Genomic DNA, 25981 nt, shown 5'->3' on the forward strand with positions numbered 1-25981 from the left:
AAAGGCAGCTGCTGCAGTTCACTCACCCAGTTGTTACCATGCAAGAAAAAGGGGCTGGTGTTGCCAAGTCATTGATTTTTCAAGGGCAGTCAGAAATCTGAATTTTTATATGAATTTTCTATTTTAAAATTGTAAGCATACAATTTAAGTCCAAAATAAGACTGTGGACTTCATGAAGTTTACCAGTCAGTAACTTCTGATTTAAAGAAGACATGAGTCATGATAAATATGCAAGATAAATATTCTTCTTAGTCTGTCTCCAGCTAGATTGTATGCAGCATGATGGCAGGAGGGTTGTTTTGGTTAGTGCAATACCTAGAGTCTAGCACAGTCCTGGGCCCATAGTGAACCTTGGATAGGTGGGTGGATGGATGGAGGGAGGGAGGAAGAGGAGGGAAGGATGGATAGAAAATAACTCTTCTCAGCCTTTTCCGTCTGTTCCCCGTTCTTTATACCTTGAGAGGCCCCACACCCCCTTTCTAAATCAAATACTTAATATTCTCATGTGTCCTTCTCATCCTCCTTATACCATTTAAATCCCTTTTCTGGAATGATAGATATTAGTCATTTGCAACTTGGTATGAATTACCTTTTCAGTGTATTGCCTTTCCCATGGGCATTTCCCCAGATGGGCTCTTAGAGGATGCTCAGTAAATGTATGTTTGGTGAGGGGATGGCTTAGCCTTCTAAATGTTAACAAACTCTCTTTGTGTAATAAAGATTGTGGACTTTCAGATATCCTAGGAATGAGGGTGACACAGTGTAGTGTCTTTGGCAATGAGAGGGATAAGGACTGAGATGACATTCTAACCTGATTTCTGCTGTTAATGGTGAGTGGGTGGCTGATGACTTTGTTTGCCCTAAAGACCTGTACTGGGGAGGAAGGGGAGATCCCAGAGAGTTGTCCAGGCAGGTTTCCATTATGCTAGACTTCATGAAGCAGGAGTTCCTTTTAGAGCAAGGAAGATGTTGCCCCTTCCTCCTCCTAGAGAGAGGAAATGACAGGTCAGTTCCCCCGGGACACACCCAACAGACCTCAGCCCTCTCCCCATCCTGGTGAAGATCAGGAGGGAAAGAGATGAGCATTAAACACCTGCCATATGTCAGAATGTGTCAGAGATAGCATTCCTGAGCACTTACAAATGAAATGGGCGTGGGAAGGTTGATGTGTGCCTGAAGCAGCACTAGGAAATAAATAGCAGAGCTGGACAGAACCCGAGTCTGTCTCTGATGCTGGCAATGCCCATTGACCACTTTACCTGGAGAGGAGAAGTTCCACCTTTGCAGCCCACCAGTGAGCAGCACACTTACTAGCACGTTTTTGGCAGGTTCCCAGAGTCCTCCAAATTTGCATCCTCACTTAAGCCTCATACTAACCCTGTGGGTAGTCTTCCTGTCCCTGTTCTACAGATGATGAGGCAAGGGTTTGTCCAGAATCATGTAGCAGGTGCCCCAGCTGCCAGCTCAAATCTGGGTCTTCTGCTCTATGCCTATTGCTCATTTTCCCCGCACAATTAGAATATGCCCCAGGAGAATTCATCCCCTCCCTGAGCACCCCCAGTACCTGCCCAACTCATTTGCCCTTGTCTGTGCCTTTCACACAAACACATACAGACCATCTCACATTCATCTTGGTAGCCCTTGACCCTGGCAAAGAAGAGGCCCCAGATATCGGATACATGGATGGATGAACTGGACCACTCCCCAGGGAGTGACCCTTGCCCCAGAGATGGGCTGAGCTGGATCTTTGGGCTAATGCCCTGTGTAGTCATGGTCTATACATGGTCATACATAGAGTCTCTCCTTCCTGTTAGGTGGTAAGCCCCCCAGAAGCCAAGAACTACTTAGAGGCTGCAGGCCCTGGCACAAAGTGGATGATCAGTAAATATGTATTCGGCTTCTTCTGAAGAAGCCTTCTGTGACAACCTGAGTGAGATCTCCCCTGCTCCTCACATCTTATCCCCTATCCTTTTGTGCATTTTATTCTCAGTACTGACCAGTTCTTTTTCACCTGGTTAGTTTTCTGACTTTTCTGGGAGCACGAGCTTCCCCAAAACAGGCAGCATGTCAGCCTTTTCCCCTTACGGCTGGCTGGTGGGGTCCCTGGTCCCTGGGAGGCTCAGTAGATAGTTGTGAATGGTGACCAGACCTACCCATGAAAATCTTTGCTGTTGCCGTCAGAAGCCAAGGAAGGGATATTTGTCACATCCTGTGGCTTGGGGCTCTAGTTCCTTACCTCCACAGATCCCCATATGGGTGCAAGGGGCCTGGCCACCCTCAAAGGGTCCCTCCCCTGCCTGACTCACTGGAGTTCCCTAATTGCAAGGTGGGATGGAGATGCTGCACCTTCCTTGGAGGATCCCCCTGGCATTGGGAAGGGGCCAGGCAGGTTAGCTGTATTTTTGAGTAAATAATGGAGCTAGAACGGATCTCCGAATTGACCTTTGTGTTCAAAGGTCCTGCTTTTGTCACACCTCCCTCTATCCAAGGTGCCATTTGACTCTCCTCATCTTACTGACTGGGGAAGCCTTGAGCATGTCTACCTTCGATGGTTTCCTGCATGGTCCATACTCCATCTCACCCTGCTAAAGTCCAGGCCACAAATAAGCCACGGATATGTTGCATCAGAAACACAAGACTCCCTTCCCCAGGGGCCAGATTCCTGCATCCCTGCCCTCCTTCCCCCTACAGGGGCCACCTGTGGGAAGAGGGCTATGCCTGAGACAGAACCTTCCTGACCCCTCCTGCCTGGGAAAGGCATAGCCAAAGCCCAGCCACATTGACTCTACATCCCAGACACATTTATTAGGAGGGTGCCGCTTGGACACAGGTGGATCCTGTTTGCGCTAATTCTCCTCTTCCTTCTGCCCCTGCTGTCGCCATGAAAGAACTCAGTACCCGCTCCTCATAAATCTCTCTCACACACCACATCCCGCCTCCCCAAACTTGGGATTTCCCACCCCAGGCAGCGCTGGTTTTATAATATTCTCCTTCCTGGTGCCTCTGATGTGGCAGTAAAATATGAGACCACCCACAGAGAAGGAAGCTTCTTGGAATCAAGAGTTTTCCCCACCCCCTTCCCAAGGCCAAGGCCTTGAGTGATTGGCTGGGATATTCAGGGAGCTCATTATAGGAATAAACATATTAGGGCATTGGGAAGAGGTCTGCATTAGGGAGACAGCCTTCAGGCACAGTGAGGCCCTCCATTTTGCCTGAGGTCAAACAGCCAGGCAATTACAAAGGCGGCAACCCCAGCCCCCAAGGCATCTAAAATTCCAGACCATCCCTACCCTTCCCTCTGCCAGACAGGACTGTTCAGAGGCAGCTCAAGCCTGAATGAGCCCCCGGCAAGGAGGCAGCAGTCTGTGTGGCCTGTCAGGAGACAGACTTCTGACTCCCAGCCAGGCAGGGGGATGGACTGCCTGACCCTCAGCTTCAGCCGGAGTCCGTCTGCCAGGCTTTGCAGTAAACATTCCAGAGATGGGCAAAACAAGTGTTTCTCCTGGGAAGGTGAGGCCTTGTGAAGGCCAGAGCTGCTTGGGTGGTATTGGTGTAGTGTAATGTGTTTTGCGTTCTGGTTAGAATCGAGTTGAGGGCTACCCGTCATTCAGGTTGGACACTGTACCAGGCAGGACCCCACATTGTAATCAGTGGAGATTTGTAAGTGTACTACAACGGTGTACCAGTAGATGACAGTAAAGTGTCTTGAGGACAGGATACGCCGGACTTATCCCTAGAAGAAGTTACTCATTTATCCAGTGACCCAACACTTATTAAACATGCCTTGTTCCCTGGCACTTGGTGCCAGATACTGGACTCTGTGAGCACTGAAACACAGTTTCAGGTTTCCAGGAGCTCTCAGACTGGGTGTATGCGGTCAAGGTAGAGACAAATATCGTGTGGTTACAACAGAGGGTGATAGGTGTTTTAATAGTTGTTAGTATAGGATGCTGTGAGAACCCCAAGGAGGAACACCTAACCTGGCCTCACTGGTGGGGTGGGGGTGAGCACTTTCAAGGAAAACTTGATAGAGGACGTGAATGAAGATCTTGGAAGCGCCAGCCAGGCAGAGAAGAGCAAGAAGCCATCCTAAGCAGAGAGAACAGCCTGTGCAAAGGCTCAGAGGCATGAAGTGTACCACCAGGCTAGAGAATCGCAGGAAGTTGCCTGTTTCTGTGACGTGGGCAGAAAACCAGAGGAGAAATGGGTCAAGGTTAGCTGGATCCAAATCATGAAAGACAAGGAGGGTCTGAACTGAATCCCCAAAATCTTTAAGTTCAAGATCTAAATCACCGGTGCCCCTTAGAGATTTAATGTGTCTTTGAACAAGGACTTCTCCATCTGGAATATGTAGGGACTGATCCCCACCCTTCCTACTCTCAGGGTTGACATTAGGGTCAAATAGGAGGAGGGATGTGAAGATACATGCAGGCCTTATATACCAATAGCGTCTGTTTATTATTATTATCAACACCCATCACTCATTGAACTGGTGGAACAGATCAAAGTGAAGTGAATCACATTTCTGTTTTGTAACCTCCATGAGGGCAAGATTATGTTTTATTTGTGGATCCCAACCACATGATACCCACAGGCACAGAGAAAACAGTCAGTAGTTCTTTGTTGTTGATTCTGTTTTAGGCCCTGGGTTATGTACTTTGGAGCTAACTATGTGCAGGAACTTTTCTGAATACTTTATACATCTTATCTTGGTTAATCTTTACAAAATCCTGCGAGTTAGTTACTAGTATCAAACCAACTTCCCAAATATGGAAACTGAAACACATGGAGGTTGAGTAAGTTAACCAAGGTTATAGTGAGTCGTAGCGCTGGGATTGCATCTCTGTGGTTGCCCTGAGTCTACTACACTCTGCTGTCTTGTTGCATAGAGGATCAGGTGAATTTATCCCTATAGCCTTGGCTGTAGATGTTATCACCCTTGACAAATGAGAAAACCATGACCTAGAAGCATGTTGGCTTAGAACATGTGGTGAGTGAGTTGTAGAGCTCCAATTTTGCTCAAGCCACACTTTTTCCAGTGTACCAGTGATTGTTCTCATTAGTTACCCTTCTGAAGTCCCAGGCCCATCTAGTACCTCTTTTAAACCTAAACTAGAGGGAACCTTGCCCTAAATCTGACTCCAGCCCTTAGTAGCTGTACCCCTTCTCATAGCAAAGGAGGTCCCTGCACCATGACCTTGCAAACTGTACCCTTAGACCATGCAATGGATACACAGAACCCTAGAATTCCCTGCCCAAAGGGACCCTGGCCAAGTTCATGCCCTGTGTATGCCGGTTCCCCATCCATCCTCCTAAGTCACTGCCAAGGCAGAACTGTTGGTGGGGGCATGAGTGAAGAAATGAAGCATGGCTCATGGGCTAGGCAATCCATGAGGCTGTACAAGAATCCTGGGAAGTGCAGGAAAGAGAGAAGGGTAGAAGGAGAATTAGGGAAGACTGTAGGGACCAAGACATGGCAATCCCCATGTTGTCTTATTCTGGGTAGAACTCTAAAAATTCCAAGAAGTCTACATTCTGATCCTTCCAGGCCATTATGAAGTTGTACTTGTTGAGGAAGGAAGACAAACGTGTTTTATTTTAATGTTTGCTGGATTTATTTATCAATTATAAATATTAGATATGTGATATAAATATTATAAATATTAGATATGTAAATAGGCCTCCATTTGCTCTTTTTCCCCAAGCCCCACAAATATTAGAAGTGGACTTATCCCAGTATCTGTAGTTTGCTGACACTACATTTAAAGGTTTGTGGTAAAATTCACACTGTGGAAAGGTCCCCTTTGCATGAGCCTCACTGCACACACATTTTGTCAAACACCATGCCTGGAAGAAGAAGCAGAACTTTCAAGTCACAATAACATCTCCTATCCCACTAAAGTTTTGTTTAGTTGACAGCTAAGCCTGTCAACGTTGTAAGAAAAAGTAGAGTTAATGTTAGAGCTACCAGTCAGTAATTTGGACAGTCTTGGAAAGAGACGAACTCCACTGGCATCAGAGAAGTGTACATAGAGACTTTTTGAAAGCAGACACACTGAAGCTTGGTCAGAGAATTTGTAGAAAATACTCCTTCTTTCATAAATGGCAGGTTGAGAAAACAGGTAACAACATGGATATTCCAGGAAGAAGAATGGAAGAAGAAACTAAGAGTATTCTTGGATGTACTACTTACAAATTATTGATTAGAACTCAATCAAGTAGCTACACCTAACTGAATGGAGAGTTGGGAACTTCCTGTGTGTGTGTGTGTGTGTGTGTGTGTGTGTGTGTATACCAATCTGTAAGCTCTCTTAACTGTGGCAAAGAGGAGAATGGGTATTGGAACAAAGAGCCATCTCTAACCCAGGAAGGTTTATGTAAATGCTTAACACAGTGCTCAGTTTATAGCAAGTGACTGAGAACTGTTTCTTCATACCCAAATCCAAAAGGGCAAATGGAAGCTTTTGTTACTTTTGCCTTGTATGTGGGAGGACATCTAAACCTAGAGTACCCCAACATTTGCTGCTATTTTTCAGGGTTGAGCAAAAACATAGACGTGGAATTAGAAGGCCAGGATTTAAGTCCCTTAGGGAAAATATTTCGTCTCTCTGGGTTTCAGTTTTGTCTTTTTTTTTTTTTTAATAGGATGGAAATAATAATGCCTTCTTCATGGTGGTGGTTGGAAGCATTAAATGAGAAAGGCTGTATGGGTTAAAGCCTACAGCAGTTTCTGGCACAGAGTAAATACTCAACAAGTGGGTTTTTTCCCATTTCTATCTTCACTCATTTATTCATTCAACAAGTGTTAATTGAGCTCCTACTGTGTGTTAAGCGCTCTGTTAGGTGTTAGGAGTATTTGTTCCTTACTTCAAGGAGCTGTGTTATAGTTTAGTGAGACACAGGCATTAAACGCAGTTACTGATTATAACTAATTATATGTAATAAGTACTATGGAAGAAGAGTAAAAAAAGAATATATGAAGAGAGGTAAGGGGGTCAAGATTAGAGTGCTTATACAGAAGAACTGGCTACTGGATGGGTTTGGGAAATAATTAGAATGTAGAATCAGTGGGGACAGGAAGAGAGAAAGAGATGACAAGAATGAGGTCTATGTTTCTGCCTTGAGCAATGGGTAGGTGAGATGCCATTACTGAGAAGACAGAAATAAGGGTATAGAGGAAAGATGATGGAAGGATGGATGGATGGATAAAGGGATAGATGAGGGCTGCTTCCTTGGACAGATGGACAAATGGAGGAACAAGTGGATGGATAGATAATTTATTAAGTATATAGAGTATAACTGTAAATACTAAAAATAGGCAATTCTGCATTATTTATATACGTAAGATTCTTTATGTCATTTGGTCCTTAAAATAACCCTTAGAAATATGTCATGAGGTATTAATATCTTCCTTACAGATAATAAAATTGAGACAGGGAGGTCGAGCCGCTTGGCAGAACCAGAACCTGAGTCTCCAATCTTTCCATCCAGTATTCTTTCACCTCTTGCCCACAATGCATAAAATAATGAGAGAATCAGAAGTCAAGGTGGGAGGAGAGAGCATGAAGTTACAAATGTGTCTGACATGCACCTCTGGGGGTAAGACCTTTGGGAGAAGAAAGAAAAAAATAAAGCAGTCTGCACCCTTACTCAGTAGCTTTCTTCCTTTCTTTCACAGGACCAAGTATTTTCATGGAAAGAAGGTGAATGGAGAGATTGAGATCCGAGTAGAGCAGGTAGGTTGGAGCTGGGTCTTTGATGCTATCACGCTGATATTTTCCACAGCTGGAGCAACCTTGGTCCTCATCTTATGTGGCTGCTGTGAGCTGAGATTACCAGAAAATCCTGGCTTATACCTGGGAGTTTTACTAAATTCCAGAATTATTTAGCATAATGTTTTTGTTTTAGCAGCAGAACCTTTCTTCAAAGGAAATCTCAAGTAGGAACCCATTTTACAAAAAAAGAGACAAGTAGAGAAAAGAGAACTGATGAAATGGGCAAGGGGAGCTCAAAAATCTATCTGTTCCATCCTGTTCTACCTTCTCCCCATTCCCCTTATGGCCCCCAAGGCATCTCCTTGGAACTGCTTGGGCTAGGCACCACAGTGGGTTTGAATCCTGGCTCTCTCATGTAATAGGTATGGGGCAGGTGAGTCAATTACTCTGTGCTTCAATTCCCGTGTATTGTGGTTGGGATTAAATTATTTAAAACACCAAATGAGACTAGAATTACAAATACTGGCTCTTTTTGTTACTGCTAATATCAACAGCTAGGCACCTCAATTTATGGGGAAAGAAACATGAACTTGCTAAATGCTACATAGGAAGTCAGTGGCAGAATGAGGGCTAGAACTTGTGATCTCCAGATCTAGGGCTCCTCCCATTCATTCAGTGAATACTTGTTGGGGCCTACTAAATACCAAGCATGGAGCTCAGCCTTAGGAGAGCACATCAAATCTTGGGCTCTGGAGCCAAACTTTAGGGCGGAATCCCAGAGCCACTCCTTACTAACTGTGTGACTTTGAGCAGTACTAAACCCTTTGCAGCTCGGTTTCTTCATCTATACAACTAGGTATTAATAGCATGAATTTCATGTGGTGATTATGAGGATCAAATGAGTTAGTCTCCAAGTACTTGAAACAGCACCTGGTACATACCAGGCACTTAGGAAATGTTACTCATTTATCATCATCATCATCATCAAAGACAAAGAGTTAATAAGATAGATGAGGTCCCTACTATAAGATGAACTCAAAAAAGTTCAGTAAGAAAATAGAGGGTGTGACTTTCTCAGCATTCTTTGAATTTGGTGTGTTGGAGGAACAGAAAGCCTTTCTGAGCATCCAATTTGAGTTGGCATAGTATTAAAACACCTTAAGCTTGAATTTCAGTTTGATCTGTGGCTTTCAAGTCAGTCCAATGTCTACTGGTTTTCCTTCCATGGCAAAGAGTAGGTTATTTTTGTTCACTTAATAAATATTTGTCAAATGTCTACTATGCTAGCTCACTAACATGTGGGGAAGGAGGATATAGAAGTAGAGGCTCTGTCCCAAAAAGTTTGTGGTCTAGGAAGGGAGGCAAGATAAGTCTTCATAGAACCTCAGTACAGGTGGAGTCCAGGAAAGAGAGCTCCAGACTTAGTGCTAAGGGCAGCAGAGGCCACCACTAATTGAGAGAGTGAGAATGGCTCCAAGGAGGAGGTAGTATTTGAAGGGCATCTTGACAGATGGATAGGATTTCAATAAGTGAATGTGGCAGCGTGAAGAGTAGAGATGGAAGCATTGTAGGCAAAGTTAAGAAGGCTGGAAGAATAGGGTAGGGAATGGTGGGAATCCAATTTGGTTGAGTCCAAAATAGGACACATCATCTTCCTCTAGCCCCAATCTGCTTGTCCTCCCATGTTCTCTCTCTCAATAAAGAGCGCCATCCCCTTAATCTTCCGTGTTAGTGAGAAACCTGCACAGGCTCCCCGGTGACTCTCCTCCCTCCACCACTATACCCATTCAACTACCAGAACCTGTTGACTCCACATCCCATGTCTCCAGTCCATCCACTTCTCTCCATCCTTATTGCCTAGATCCTTGGCTGAACCAGCATCAGCTCTCACCCAGTCTTTCTTATCAATAGCCCTCTAACTCTGTCCTTTTTAGCCACTTCCAATCTTCCAATTTATTTTTACTACTAGAGCTGGAATGATCTTTCTTTTTTCTTTTTTTTTTTTTTTTTTTTGGTAAAGATTTTATTTGTTTATTTGACAGACAGAGATCACAAATAGGCAGAGAGGCACGCAGAGAGAGACTGGGGGAAAGCAGGCTCCCCGCAGAGCAGAGAGCCCCATGTGGGGCTTGATCCCAGGACCCTGAGACCATAACCTGAGCCGAAGGCAGAGGCTTAACCCACTGAGCTACCCAGGTGCGCCCCAAATTGTTAGCTTTTAAATCCCTTCCTCAAAGACTCCTCCTCTCACACCTTGATCTAAATCAAATCAGCTAACCTGGTTGTTCCCTATCATAACACTGAACTTTTCCTTCTTAGCCCTCACCCATATATATAGGTGTGGGATTATTTGCATGAGCATGGGGACCATGGCTATTTGGATCTCACTTTGTTAAGTAGCGCAGGGCCTGGCACATACTAGAACTAAAGAAATATTTGCAGAATGAATAACTGATAGTTTCCACAGATTCCAGACTGCTTGTCAGTTTCCAAGGGAGATAAATCACTGCTTCTTAATCCCCCTCAAAAATCTGGTTTTTCCATAAGCCATCTGGCAAATGCTCAGTTACCAATTTAGCTAGCCCTATCTCATCCCATTTGTGAAAACTCCAGAGCCATGTTTTAATTTTACCCGTTTATCTCAATGATGCCCCTTGTCCAACTTATGGATATAAAATCCATGAGTAGGAGCATCATTGGTAATTGCCCGAAGAGTAACTCATGCAGAGGCTCTGGGGACACTCAGCCAATCTATGAAGCCTGCAATCATGCTGGAAAACATTGGCTAATTTAGAGTCATCCTGATTTCCAGCCATCCCCCTCCATAGAAGCCAGAAGGCAAATTAGCCAGGAGACCAAATAGCAGGTTATTTGGGCCTTTTTCCCTGAAAGACATGCCTTCCTAAACCTATCTTAGAGCCTGAATTGTTTGCCTTTTCCCATCTGGATGAATGGGCGGGTCACATAAGCAGCCCCCCAGGAATCTCATATGTATTCTCTCACACTTAGGAAAAGTCTTAGGATGGAAGCCACTGTTTAGTCTGAGCTGGTCTCACATTTTGGAAGTTTGTCTCCCAACTAAGGGCCAAATTAACCAGATAATTGCACTGTCTGGGTTTTGCTGGACAGAGCAAATGAATTAGTTGTGGTTGGCCTAGAGGAAGCCTCACCCTTCTCTCCACCCTCTTCCCCCCAAGTTCAAAAACTGCTTGCCTCAGCTGTTGTAGAGCCAGGAATCCTGAAACCCTGGGGGAGACTGGGGAGGTGAGGGAGGTAGGGACTGCATCATGTTGCATTCCATTACCCAGAATGCCCTGTTGGCTCTGTGGGGCCTCACAGCAGTGTCCTTGAAGGGTCTGAGACGTTCTGGCCAGGGTGGTTGGCGTGACAAACTCTCCTCTATTTATATTTAGGGCAAAAGTTCTTTTTCTCCACAGGTACAAGTCACCCCTCTGTGGGACTAAACAATGAGTTTGATGAATGGATTAATCTGAAATAGACTCAGTTCTGAAAGAGGAGCAGACTAGGACTTGGTGGGACAGAGCCTTGGGCCTCTTTCCTCTCTCATAAAAAAGGCTGCAATTACAATGGTCAATCTTTCCTCAGTGATAATAGAGGTACCAAGGCATAAGCAATGACAGTGTCTTGCTCTAGCAGATGGAGAGAAAGACAAGAGAAGGTAAAGAATCTGCTCTTGACACCAATGAAGGAAGCTGGACAAGTCACAGGTTCACATATGAATGCCAGTGGCTCCCTTTGAGTCCTGCCTTCCTGTGACACTGGAGTTGGGATGGGGTTAGGTAGATGTGTGGATCCCAGGAAAGGCTTTCGTGATTCAAATGCTATTCATCTTCTGCTCTTTATTTGTTTCTTCAACTCACATGTCTTAGGAAAGCAAAGGTGGGATTTTTCTCTTATAATAGTTTAAACACTCTTTCCATGTTATGGACACTGCTGCTATAAACATTGGGGTACATCGGGGTAAATACCTAATAGTACAATTGAATGGGAAGAGATCAGAGAGGGAGACAAACCATGAGAGACTCTTCACCGTAGGAAACAAACTGAGGGTTGCTGGAAGGGATTTGAGGGGGGGTGGATTAACTGGGTGACAAGCATTAAGGAGGGAACATGATGTGATAAGCACTGGGTGTTAGGTGTAACTGATGAACTGATGAATTACTGAACTCTACATCTGAAACTAATGATGTCATATATGTTCACTAATTCAATTTAAATATAAAATAGTTTAAACACTCAAGACCATGATGTATACATTTTGCATACCCACTTCAGCCTTCCATTCACAGTTCTTTATATGTCAGCATTTCTTGGAATGGATCTTTGCTGTAGATAGTCTATTGACCATAAAGACCATGTGGTATTTCAAGAAATAGTTGCTAAGAAGATAGAGAAATGAAAGTTGGATGTTAATTCAGATCGATAGATCAGTAACAGGTTGAACATTACCCCCTAGGAAATGATTATTTTATAGAAATATACCTTGAGAGAAATACATGTAATGGCAGAGCCCTTGACTTTATTCTTTTCCTTAATAGAGACTTGTCAAATTATGTTTGCTGATGACTTGAAGCTGAATGAGAGATACAGTATGCTACATTAAATCTGAAACAATCAAATGGAATATAATATAAGGCCCTATGGAAAAACTGAGCTGAAGAGCAGCAAGATTAGGGAGCCTTAGCTAATTAAAATCACATGGGGAAAGAAAAGATCTAAGATTTGAACAAATTCTTAATTTTTGTGGAGGAAGGCTAGTGTGGAGATTAAGATTGTAGCTTCAGAGTAGGAGGGACTGGAGATGGATCTCAGCTCTACCACGTTTTTTAGTCTTAACCTTCTACTTATAACATTTCTATGCATTTTCCTCATGAAAAATGAGGATAATAATTTCTACCTCCTAGAATTATTGTATGAATTATATGAGTCAGTGTAATTATATGCTTACCAAGGTTTCTGGCACATATATTAGGTGCTCAATAAACTACAGTTATGGTTGCTACTCCCCCAAAACCTGATGCCTCTTCAGGCTACATTATTAAAGAACAGCATTTAGAATCCAGGAAGGTGATGCTGCATAAACACATGTGTGTACACACACACATGCACATGCACACACATATCTTACACACACATGTACTTATGCCGGTCAGACTCTAGTGACAGATCCAGTTTTGGTGTCACACCACAAGGGGTATTCCATGAAATGCCCTGTGAGGAGAGTGATAGGAGTCAGTGGAATCTGACATCTGTGAGCCAAGGGGATCAGGATAAGGAAATGGAGATATTTAGTCCAGAGACAGAGGTCTTTCCTAAGATCGCATCTACTCACTGCAGAGTGTCTACCACCTGAATGCTTGGGTGAAAATGGTAACAGTTACCACATGTTGAGTACTTACAAGTTCAGGCTGACCGCTTTTCATTGTTGGGATGGGCACCAGCATTGCCTCCATTTTATAGAATCTGAGACTCAGGGGTAGGTAGTAAGTGGCTTTCCCAAGGTTGCCCAATTTATAATTGGCAGGAACTTGTCTTTGAACGCAGGCAATCTGATTTCAGATCCCTCCTATTATATCTAGTGCATTTTTCTTCCAGTGGCGCAGATATCAAGAGCAATAACCAGATGTGTTGGTTAAGTCCCTTCATGTGCATAATCTTATTTCAGCCTCCCCACAACCTTTGAGATGGACGTTACGATGCTCGCCATTTGGCAGAAAAAGAAAATGAAGCTGAGAAAGGTTCCATACCTTCTCTGAAATGAGTGATAAAGGATTCATATGCAGGTGTGCTGAAAAACCACCCCAGATTGCCTCATTGGAGTTAGAGTTCAGTTCAGGCTAATAGTACTATCCTGTAAGAACATGGATTTCAACTTGGTATGAACATACTGTGAAGCACTACTGAGTAATGATGAATGGCCCATGCCCCTTAGGTAGATGGGGAGTTCCAGCACAAACTGGGTGGCGAATGTGGCGAATATTTCACAGAAAATTTAGGTACCTCATCAGAGATAACCTTTATTATTTTTCTCTTTTATGTATTTTTGAGGTAAAGGTAATATACACAAATAGCCAAAAATTGAAAAGGTAAAAAATGATATCTGATGAAAAGTCTACCTCCAACCTTTCCCCAACTTACCAATTTTCTTTAGCCATCCATTAACCAATTCATTTAACAATTATCACTAATTCCTTGGGCAACTTTACAGAGAGATTTTAAATGCAATGATCAAATATACATGTATGTATGTTTTCCCTTGTTTTTCATAAATGGTAGTTGCTTCAAAAAACAAACCAGTAGGTATTTCAGAAGATTTAATAGGAGGATTGATTACAATGGTTCAAAAGGGAAAATGCAACTACCCAGACCACAGCAGCCCTATGTTCCCTGCTGCTGTTGTCACTACTACCATGGCCAATGGAGAACCACAAGTCCGCACTCCCACTGATCTGTGGGAATTACCACCAACTCACTGTAGCCGCTGAGGCTGTCAGTAGCTGCCTCCGGAAGCAGAACAATTGCTACCTCCTTCCTGACTTCAGCTCTTGCATAAGTGGCTCCCATTTGTAGAAATTAAGTGGGTATGCATGTGGCAAAAGAATCTGGGAAACATTAGATTTAGGCTTTCAGCCCCCATAGTACAAGAGAGAAGAATGGATGTGGGTCTGAGGGGCCATAGACATTGTGTAGCACAGTCTGACCCTTTAGCTTCATACCCTTCTACTTATCTGTACTGTTCTGCACCCTGGCTTCTCACTTAACGTACTGGATGTTTATTCCATGAGAATACATGCAGAGCTACCTCATTCTTGTTAGTGGTTGCTTGGAATGCTGTCATATGGATATCCAGTAATTTATATTCCATAATTTTATTATTACAAATAATGCCAAAGCTATGTCATTGCAAATGTTTGTTAGCATATCCATAGGATTCCTTCCTAGAAAAAGAACCACTGGTTCCAAGAGCTTCACATGCCTTGAGTATTATAATACACCTGGAGGAATAAAGGACTTCCCCTAGCTGCTGGCATTGCTACCAGAAGCCAGCCCTCAGCTGTCAGCCCTCTTCTGAAAGTGCTTCTGGTGAGGACAGCTGCCTTGCATGAACCAGCATCTGAGTTACCTGGTGGCAGCTACATTCAGTTACTGGTGGTACAAAGACCTTGCTCATTTACCTTAATTTGGGACAACTCTGAAGGGCCATCCCAGCTCCAGAGCTCTTTGTGGAGTTGACAGAGGCCTTTGCTGAGATGGCAGTGAAGCCCAACTTCTCCTTCTACCCAATGCTGCATCCTTCCTTTTTCTTCATATCTGGCAGTGGTGATTCCCGGACTGCTCCCTGATGAACCTCCCCCAGACTGATGTCTATCTCAGAGTACACCTCCCATTATAAATATACACTTATAATTCTGATAGATATTGCCAGATCACCCTCCACAGAGGTTGTATAGATGATCTATAAGACTCTTCTGGTGTGGATTTCTAGGGCTGTAATTGACCCACGGGTTCTGGTATCTATCATGCACATAACGTTCTCCTGGTTTCGGTTCAAGCACTGATGCTGAATTCTGAAGTGCTCCATAATTTGCTCTTCCTATTTGACGTCCTTGTGTTTGAAATTCACCAGAGCTTGGCGTTTCTCTGCAGGGCTGAGTCCGGCAGAACTCTACCCGCTCTGATCCACTAAGCCTTGTTTTGTTAACAAAATCCTGCAAGATTTATTTGTTTGGCTTGGCTTACCCTGACCTCAGACGTTCTGTTTTGTATTATTTTTAAAAGCGTGCAGGTCTCTAAGGAGGCCTTTTTCTTTTCAAATCTAAGAACCAGCTGGGGGAATGAAAAAAGCAGGTGGAACACTAGGGCGTATTAACTGAAACATAACTCATTAGAGGAGCAAGTGTGTCTCTTCTTAACCATGGCATTTTTAATGTGAGTGAGTTTAGCACCATCCTGGCTCTGTCTTTAGGCTCACCAATTTAAGACAACAGAGAAATGGAGAAACAATAATAATGGTGATGGTGATTAACTTTGAACATTTTCTGTATGCTGGGTGCCATGTTAAGTGCTTCCTGTGCCTTGACTCATCCCGAAAATGCCTGTTGCTGAGGAAGCTGAGGCTCAGAGATCTTAAATAAATTGCCCAGCCAGGGTCACACAGCTGGTAAGAATGTGATGCTGCTGGGATCTGAACCTAGGTCCAGCCGATGCCAGGGGCCTGCTTAACCAAAGTAGATCTCTCAGAGTATATGTTGGGTCTTGAATTTGTCTTCATCGGGCTTTTTTGCATTTCCCTTCTTGGCTTAGGTTCCTCAAGCACATAATACCACCGTCCCTTCCTATTCACCTTACTCTTTTGATCTACTAGATAAATTATAATTTTTTATGAGATGTCCTTCTAGCAAAAGACTCCTTTATTTACTAATCCTGGTGGCTCTACCTCATCATTTGATGTTTCTGGCTTATTGCTGGATAGTCCTTCTATTAATAATTCTGTTTGTTCTTTGTTTTCCTCCAGGAGTAAATGTTTACTATTTGTTTCTAAGTGTAGTTGTACACTTCATACGACATGAAGACTATAAGAGCTCTAACTCTGGAGCCAGACTACCTGGGTCTGAGTCCCAGCTCTGCCACTCCCTAAGTGACCTTGAGCAAGTAACTTGACTTCTCTGTACTTCAGTGTCTTCAAATATAAGATGAAATTAATAATAGTGATAATAGTAATCACAAGATGTACCTACAGAGTTGCACAAATGCAGTAAATCACTGTGTGCGAGGTACTCAAAGCAGAGCCTAGCATATAGAAAGCGCTCATTAAGTGTTACTAACTCGTTTTACAGTCCCCTTTACATTGCTAAACACATGTCATGTGAGTAATTTCTGGGTGTCTGTCTCAGGGATTATTCAGAAATGGAAAGGATATAATCCATGCTTATGCTGTATTATAGTTGGGGGGAGGATAAGAAATATAAAACATTCCTGCTTATGTGTGTGTTTTTATCATTTACATATATATCCAGTCATATCTCCCCATACATATGGCATTCAGCTGGCATCTTGTGCAAACTTCTTCCTTCACAGCTGAAAGCACAGGTCCTGGTCAAGGTGTTCAATAAGTGTCTGTTGAGTGAATGTTTGGTACAATCATAGCACGGTGGGGCTAGAAAGGGAACTTAGAGATCATCTAATCCAACCTGCTTGTTTAACTGCTGAGGTTCAGAGCACGTAACACACCAATGTAGAGACTCCAGACTCCCATCTCCCGTGTCACCAATTTTCCTACTGTATCTCTCCACCTGCCAATGTTATCTTTTATCTTCCCTATTTAAGAAGCCATTAGTCGGGGCACCTGGGTGGCTCAGTGGGTTAAAGCCTCTGCCTTTGGCTCAGGTCGTGATCCCAGCGTCCTGGGATCGAGCCCCGAGTCCTGGGATCGAGGAAGCCCCTGCTTCCTCCCCTCTCTGCCTGCCTCTCCACCTACTTGTAATCTCTGTCTGTCAAATAAATAAATAAAATCTAAAAAAAGAAGAAGAAGAAGAAGAAGAAGCCATTAGTCCCTTCTGATGGTTTTGGTAGCAAGCAAGTTAATCTAATTCTATAGTCAGGAAGTCCATGTTTTCCACATTTACCTGCAAGAGGCCTTCTTGTGGGGGTTGGAGGGTGTCTAGGATGGATTCTGAGCCACAGCTGATGGCCAGAGGCAAGCTCCACATATTGAAGACTGGGGGAATATTGAGACCATGGTTGGATGAACCCTGCTGATTCTAAATGTGACAGGGACTGCTTTGTCAGGTGGACATTTCTTCATGGCCTACCTCCCTGGTTTGGCTGTACTACTCATTAGCCCCTTAATCAAAGACAAGAGGAAAGGAACCATAAGAATGAGGGCAAGTCCATCTTCTTGTACTGGGAAATTCAGCTCATAGTGCCATTGCCTCTACCTAGTATGTTTGGTAATTTTCCCCATCCTCACTGCCACATCCCTCCATCAATATCTGCTCTGCCCCCTGATAGTATCAGAGCTAAATGAGACTCCACTGGAAATTAAGCAGCAGTTCTAAAGGAGAACTTAATAAGCTCTTTAATTTCTTGAAGGATGTGTATTAAAAAAAAAAAAAAAGAAGAAGAAGAACTTGACTTACCTCAACCCACTCCTTATTTCAAGAAATGCTTACTGAGCACCTGCTCTGTACTTGGCCTTAATGACAGAACCTTCCACTTGCACAGTGTTCTCCCCCTGCTGGAAGGTAGACATTTGGGGACAGTGACTGTAATGCATTAGGGACCTGTGCAAACCCTAGTGAATACAGAAGAGAGATCACCACCCTTGACTTGGGACATTCTTAGAAAAGGTTTCACAGAGAGGTTAATGCTGGTGGGGATTTGGGGAAAAGAATTAGCTTTGCATCAGGCTATGAAGCAGGCAGATATGCATATCAGGCCTCCCAGCTAAAGAGCATGATTTAATCTCAGCTTGTCCCGTATGGGGAAAATGACCAGAGTATAGGGTGCATGAAGGAGGGTGGGTTGGGAGATAAAGCTGGAAAAGAAGGCAGAGAACAGCCTCTTTGAGTGGGCTTTGTGTGGCAAGGCAGGCAGCTGGAAATCATGTCAAAGAGGCTGTGGGGACATACCTGCTAGATTTTTAAGCTGTGGAATGATATGATCATTTTCATTTTAGTTTTCATTTTAGGTTGCACAAGCTAATAGTGCTTTAGAAGTCTGGCTGGGTGGGAGTGGTGGCAGGAGACTTGAAACAGAGGAACTCCATCCTGAATTGAGTGAAAAATGCATCTTACCCTTGAGTACTGTGCTTGGGGTTGGGTTCAGAGAAAGGGCTTGGTCACTCTCCAGCGAAAATATGTAAATCCCTGCTACATGGTCTTTAGGTTCATTCTGTACCTGCAGCTTGCATTTGAAAAGGAAAAGAGATGACCTATTTTTTTCTTAAAAGCAGAGAGGATGGAACCAGAGCCACATGTGTTTGAGCTGGCATCCCATAAAGCAGGCGCTGTCAACTACTCTTGTTCACCACCTTTGTCCCGGCCACTTGCCCTCACCCATTTCTCCCTCCACATTCCAGTTTACTCCCAACCTACCTAATCTCTGGCCTTGTGGTTGCCTTCCACTGCTTATTATATCCCTCCTCTGCCCTCTCCTCCCTACTTCTCCCCCTTCTTACAGCCTCTCCGGCTTTGACCTTTTCAGCTTTTGCTTGGCCACACTTTGCGTTTACTGCCAGCTCTACTGTCATCTCTACCATTTGGGGTCTGGCTCCCTCCCTGATGAGAGGAGCTCCCACTGGCTTCACCCCACTCTGCCAACAGCCCCTGCCCGGATGTGCTTACACACGGGATTTCAGCCTTTGCATTTCAGTAGGAATCAAGGGTTATTAATTAACCCAGGGTGGAGCCTATTATGAAACATCCCAGAAAGCTGGAACAAACCAAAGGGACTTCTGAACTCACAGCAGGGAAAAATGCCTTTTAATTGACTGGGATGACTTCACCACAAAAATCTGTCTAGCTGTTATGCTAAACTGGAAACTAATCTATTAGATTGTCTAAGGAATCTCCCAGCCCACCCTGACCAGAATCTCCTGAGGAGGAGAATCAGGCCTGCACATAAATAGGGCTTATGCTTTGAAATGGATTCTTTTGGATTCTACCCAGATTGGCTGCTGCATTTTCCAGTTCCTGGGAAAGAGAGGGGAAGCTGGTATCTGAGAATAAGTTTGTATGTCTTACAGTGTCTACCTTTAAGATCACATGAGATTTCTTTGTCTTTTTTTTAAAGATTTTATTTATTTATTTATTTGACAGGTAGAGATCACAAGTAGGCAGAGAGGCAGGCAGAGAGAGAGAGAGGGAAGCAGGCTCCCCGCTGAGCAGAGAACCTGATGTGGGACTCGATCCCAGGACCCCAAGATCACGACCTGAGCCGAAGGCAGCGGCTTAATCTACTGAGCCATCCAGGTGCCCCTCACATCTTTTCTAAGGCACCACTTACTTTAGAATTCAGCCTCCGCTGAACCTGGCTGGGACCACTTGTCTAGGGAAGTTTAGAGAGTGACGTGAGTGACATCCACATCCATGGATGGTGTTGTCCTGGGCTTGGAAGGGACTGATGATAATAGTCACTTCTAATCACATGGTTTCATGCTGTGCACCCACTGAGTACTTCATGTGGATTAGTTCATTTCATCCTCCTCTTGATCCTGTGAAGAGCAGTTAGTCTGTGGTTCCCCATTCTCCAGATGAGGAAGTGAAGACTGAGAGAGGCTGTAAGGCTGCACCGCTTACAGGTGGCAGAGCCAGAATTTACAGTCTAGCTCCAGATGCTATTTGAGGGGCCAAGGTGTAATACAGGGAAGTAAAATCTAGGCACAACTTGGTGAATTTCTTCTCATGTGTAAAAGCTGGCTTGTGCATGAAGCTTCTTCTATGGGATGCAGACTTGGCCTCCAAAGTCTTCTGTGACCTACCCCCTGCCTGGCTTTCCTTCTCTATCCCCTCCGTTATCTAGTTTAGATTGCAGTCCTCACAAACACCTTGTGGCTCCTCTCCTGTCCTAATCCTGTCTTGTGTTTGCATACCCACCTATGCCTGTGCTCACGGAAATCTCTTCTCCTGGGACATTGTTTCCCAAGTTTTGCCATATCTTCAAGATTTAGCCCTGGCATTATTTTTATTCTGCTTCCCCTGACCACCCAGGGGAGCCAGGGCCAGGTCCCCCTGATCCATGCTCTTACATATTTCTGCCATTACACTTAGCAGATGGCTTTGAAATGACTGGTCCATTTGCCTGTCACTCGTTTTAGACTCTGGGCTTATAAGGAACTTTGATGGTATCTTTATTCATCCTATGAATATTTACTGAGTGCCTACTATGTGCTAGGGCTACAGTGATGATTAAAAACAGATATTGTCTCTGCTGGATAGAGCTTAAAATCTAGTGGAAGAGACAGATATTAATTGCATAATCAGTCTCTCTCTCTTTCACACACACACACACACACACACATATACACACCATAATTACAAGCTGATAAAGAGCTGTGAAAGAAAGATACACAGTGTTATAGTAGCCTGTGGTGGATAGGCTACCACTGGGCACTTATTCACGTACTTAGCAGGTGCTCCGGGTACCCAGATACATAATCTGTGCTCACTTAGTATTGCTCTAACTTATCTGGGGAAGGGAAAAATGAAAAAGCAACAGAGAAAATATTGGATCCACCATAAGAACTTCCTAGGAGATAGACTCACCCAAATATCCTTTTGCCCAGTAAATGACACAGGTTAAGCACTAGTCTGACATCAGCGATACAGGTAAAGCAATGATACATACAGGGAAGGCAGTGATTGACATTACATGAGCACAACAAGCCAGCCATTAAGACATTATCTCTATAAATTCATTTACTTTCATCACAACCCCAGCAAAGAAATAGTTGGAAGTAAGTCTTGACGGGGTAAGTGTCCTGCCCTCAGCCCCACAGCTGGTAGGTGGGAGAGTGGAGATGTGGAGGCTCAAAAGATGCCTGGGAGCCCACACTGCCGACCCTACATCTTACTGCATCGCCCCCTCTTTAGAACTGGGGCTCATCACTGCGTACTTTCTCACCCAAGGTCATGGTGCTGGACTCCTGTCTCCTGTCTCCTCTTGGCCAAGTCTGGCATTGGAGTTCCCAGGAGATGACCTTGGCAGTGATAAGAAGGTAGCACCAGACGGCAGAACTGAGCCTCATCTTGGGGTATCCGGGGTTATGTTTTGGGGGTTCTGAGAGTGTGTTAAAGGAAAGAAGGAAGATTAGCTGCTGCAGGTCAGCTGTGTGCTCATCACCCTACTAATTCTCTCATGTTGCTGTGCTCAGTCCTTCAGCAATGCCAGGAGCAGGAGTCTCGTGATTGTCCAGATGAGGAAATAGGCCAGGAGAGGCAAAGTGGGTGTTTGTGGAGTTAGTGGCAGAATTGTGACTGGAACCTATATCTGCCTACTCTGAAAGCCCATGATTTTCCCCCTTAACTCATCTGTTGCCCATCCAGATCTGGAAAAAAGGCTTGCGTTGTATGGCCTGACACAGTTTCTCAGATTGATTTTCTCAGAGACCACAGACAGCCCCTCTGGTTTTCTGACCTCCCTCTGTGTTGCTGGAACCTTTCTCTGCTCCCTGAGCAACAACCCTGAAGTTCCCTTCATAAGCTTATGGGTGGGTTCTCAGCCTGTTTAAGATGGAATTGAACCAGATGACTTCCTACCCACCCCACCTCAGGGCCTCCATTCTGTCCAGACAGGGAGGAGACTGGCAGCCCACCCCCTCTGGCTTCCAGGAAAGCAAGGAAAACAGAGGGGTGAACCTCCCCTGGCTGGGCCAGCCATATACCAGGGACCCCCAACTTTATATTCATTAGACAGAACCAGGTTTTGATCATTTGTCTTCATTTGCTTATTCTTGTATAGCCTCTTTGGTCTTTCTCTGGCTCCCTTTGCTCTCCATGGTCCAGGCTCCTCCATGTCTGTGGGATGAAGGCCAAAGTCCTTAAGCAGCACCAATGCACTCCCCAACCAGGCATAAGCATGCCTTTCTCACCACCTCTCTTTTCCTCTTTCTGTCCAGTGGTGCCCCTGAGAGTCTTTGGAGCCAGTATCTAATTTATATGGTCTTTTGTTTATAACAGCTTTCCCTTAGGTTCTGCATCTCAGTTTCCAAATATATATATCTCCATCTGCCTTTTCGTCCATCTGTATACCTATTTGTTTATGTATTCACCTTCTCTCTAAAACCTAGGTCTTTTCCCTCGTCTTTTTTGTAGTCTCTAAGCAGTTTAGAACCAGACTTCTTTCCTCTAAACACCATCATGAAATTTAGTATTTCATAGTACCAGTAACAGTGATAATATAAGGACTCCCATATGTTAAGTACTTGCTTTACACACACACAGAGATACCTGATACTCTGCTAAGAATTTACTATACATACCCTTACTTTATCCTCACAGTGGCCATGTAAGTTTCGTATTACTATCATAGGTCCAGGAAAGCAACTTTCAGTTGGCAGAGTCGTGATTTGAACCCCTGGCTCCGCAGCAGCCCATATTCTATAAAGCACTGTATTCTCCTAACTCCCACTGCTAACTCCCCCTTCATTCCTGGGGATATGCATCTACTACCTGTTCTGGTTTCTTCTAACCCTTGCCTTCAGTGCACTTTGCATATATTTATTGGGAAATGACATTAAGATTCTCGAAATAAACAGGCTAATTTTTACTAATTCTTATTACTACTCTATATTTTACTTGTGTGGAGGAAAATTATTTGTTGCCTCAGAAGAAAGAAGAGATATTTTGAGACAGTTTGGCATGATGGATGAAGCTATGCCTTGGATCAGAAGAGCAAGGGATTGAATCCTGGTCCTGCCTCTTATTACCTGTGGGATTTTGGGCATGTGACTCTATAGTCTAAACTTCAGTTTCTTTATCCATAAAATGGAGAGGGTAATAGCAATACTACTGTGTTCAACACGTTGTAAGAATTTGGCCTATTTTCATTAAATCAGAGGGGATCCTTGATCCAGGCTCATCATTTTGTAAAAGAAGGAACTGTCAAGTGCATGGAGAATTTTCTACCTGCCAGCCCTCCCCCAACCACAACAGATACCACTGCTCAATGAAGGCACGCTTCCCAGCTGAGCTTAGGGCCGGCAGCTTCATTATTCTGTACACAGCAGCCAGAGCTGGCAGCAAAATGAAACCCATAGGATGACCCCAAAGGAACTTTCAGTTCTCACATTCTGTGGGTTTAATCCAAGCCTGCTTAAAAGGGATGACAAATTATGGATAAGGTGGTTGGATCCTGAAAGATGAGCTCAGTTAATAAATATATGAAGGGAACGAAACCAAGAACTCTGAACAGCAGACCTCTGATTCTGTTCTGGCGATCTGTAACTTGGAGTTATCTGCTAGAGCAACTGGTTTCCAGTTGTACCTCTTAGAGCCATGGTATTCCACAGGGGTACCTGGGGTTGCAGACTACTGAGAGTCTTTGGAAAGGCTTGAGGGGAGGGAGATAAGGGAGAGGGAGAGAGGAAGGAAAGAAAGAAGAAAGGAAATGGGGAGGGGGGAGGGAAAAGGGAGAGAACTTAACTCATTCCTACTTCTATATCAATAATTCACAAACCAGGGGAGATTTTGGTCTCTACGGGATGTTTAGCAATGGCTAGAACAGTTTTGGTTGTCACAGAAGGGAAATGCTACTGACATCTATGGGTAAAGGCCAGAGATGCTGCTAAGCATCTTAAAATACACAAGCTAGCCTCCCACAGCAAAGAATTATCTAGCTTGAAATGTCAATGTGCCAAGGTTGAGAAACCCTGTTCTAGACAGAAAAACCTAAAGATGACACCTTTTGTGCCAGGAGTCCTGTGGTTCCATAAAGATAGGTAATAGTAGTATAGTTTATGGTGGTGAGGGCTTCCCAGATCAGACCTCTCCAAAGAAACTTCAGGGACAAGGACAGGACAGGGACCTTCTCCCACATTCTTACCCGACAAAGGCAGTGAGGCAGAAATTCCCATGTTTCCCCAAGAGCACACAGCTAGGAAGTTCCAAGAATGGCACTGAAACCTGGATCTGTCTTAGCCCATGCTGGGTGATTTTGCAATGCAATCCCACATTAAGAAATGTGTCCACTGGCTTGTACCCAGTAGCTCAGCAGAGGCCTAGAGTCTGTTGAAATCCTGCAGGCTGGATCAGACCTGTTGTAAAAGTACCCAGGATTTTAGGGAAAGGGTAGTTGGGTTATGGACATTGGGAAAGGTTTGTGCTATTCTGAGTGCTGTGAAGTGTGTAAACCTGGCAATTCACAGACCTGTACCCCTGGGGCTAATCATACATTATATGTTAATAAAGAATTTTTTAAAAAGTACCCAGGATTTGTTTTAGTTAAGTATGGTGAGGTGCACGGAAGTGACTGACATGAAAGATAAGTTTATTGTATTCATAGTCCCCTAAATGTAGGTCCCCCACATTGGGGGACCACATGAATACCATGGCCCATTAGGAGGCAGAAGGTGCTAGGGGGAAATGTGGGCGGAGCCTTTATTATGGCTTTGCAGGAAGGAAAAGGCAAGCAGGGTAAGCAGCCTTAGGACGGGCTAGCTGAAATAATTTCAGCAGGCTCTGGGGTGTAGGGGGCTGTCCCTGGTTGTCTGGTACCTGGCCCTGGAGTTTTAGGGCAGGGGGATGGTGGCCTGGAGTGTGAGAGCCCCACAGAGAAGGTGGTTGGCACATGGGCTCTGGATTGGTTTTGGCTGGCATTTGAAAGGCACTCTCTATGATGAGTTATTTACCATCTCTAGGAATTCGCTAAAACTCTGTGAGAGGCAGTCTTTCCAGGGTCAGCAAGGCCTCAGGATGTCAAAACATCAGAATACAGAAAATAAGACTTGGTTTATACACCTGTCTAAAATCCAAAGCCTCACCACACTACAGTTTTTTAAGTCTTTTAAAACAGAACTCTTTTATTTCCATTTAAATCTTATATAAAAACCCCACATTTAAATAAATTAGAGAATAAAAATTACTGCTCTGTTTGATTCATAGTTGGAGAACCCCGAATCCTTTGACCCTCCAGAAATTGACTAAGGCCTCTTCAGAGGTTAATTCTCCCTGCAATCCTACCACCACCTCTAGGCCTGCTGCTCCTCTTGCCTTAGGGTGCCAGAAGCCTGGTAGAGTAGCTAAGAGCAGAGACCCTGGGGCCAGACTGCTTGTGTTCACTTGGTCTGTAACTTCCCTTGAGAAATAAATGTAATCTCATTATGCCATAGTGCTCCCAGCTATAAAGTGGACATAGTAATAAGAGGACCTGCCTCAGGTGGGTACTGTCCTTAGAACAGTGCCTGGCACATAGTAAATGCTTAAAAACTACTACATTTTAATCCTAATATAAATATCATGTATGATATGAAATTATGAATACACTGCCACTGGAAATACCCATGGTATCCATATAGCTACTTCATCTCGTCCTATTACAGCTAGTCAGTAGTATCACTATGTTTTGTTCTGCTTCTCCAAAGACTACAACCACTGCTCTGTTGCTGCTGCTTCTCTTACTATTGTTCCTGCTGGGATCACCACTGCCACCATCGCCACTGGACATCACTACCACCAAGTGAAAGTAATATCAGCCAGGTCCTTAGAGTGAAAGCAGCTGTGAAGGTGCAGAAGCCATCACTGCCAAGC

The 25981-nt window shown here is 44.2% G+C and overlaps 1 protein-coding gene across 5 annotated transcripts in view; it reads left to right on the forward strand.

Annotated features, from left to right (window-relative positions):
• Positions 1 to 25981, forward strand: part of SYN3 (synapsin III) — a 453379-nt gene that overhangs the window by 47149 nt on the left and 380249 nt on the right. For all 5 annotated transcript variants that reach the window (XM_082740547.1, XM_082740551.1, XM_082740550.1 and 2 more), the window contains exon 3: positions 7679 to 7736. In XM_082740547.1, coding sequence (XP_082596673.1) covers positions 7679 to 7736 — 58 coding nt within the window. The remainder of the gene's footprint in view (positions 1 to 7678; positions 7737 to 25981) is intronic.

Source organism: Mustela nivalis (genome assembly GCF_964662115.1).
Source record: "Mustela nivalis genome assembly, chromosome: 7".
Taxonomy (NCBI): domain Eukaryota; kingdom Metazoa; phylum Chordata; class Mammalia; order Carnivora; family Mustelidae; genus Mustela; species Mustela nivalis.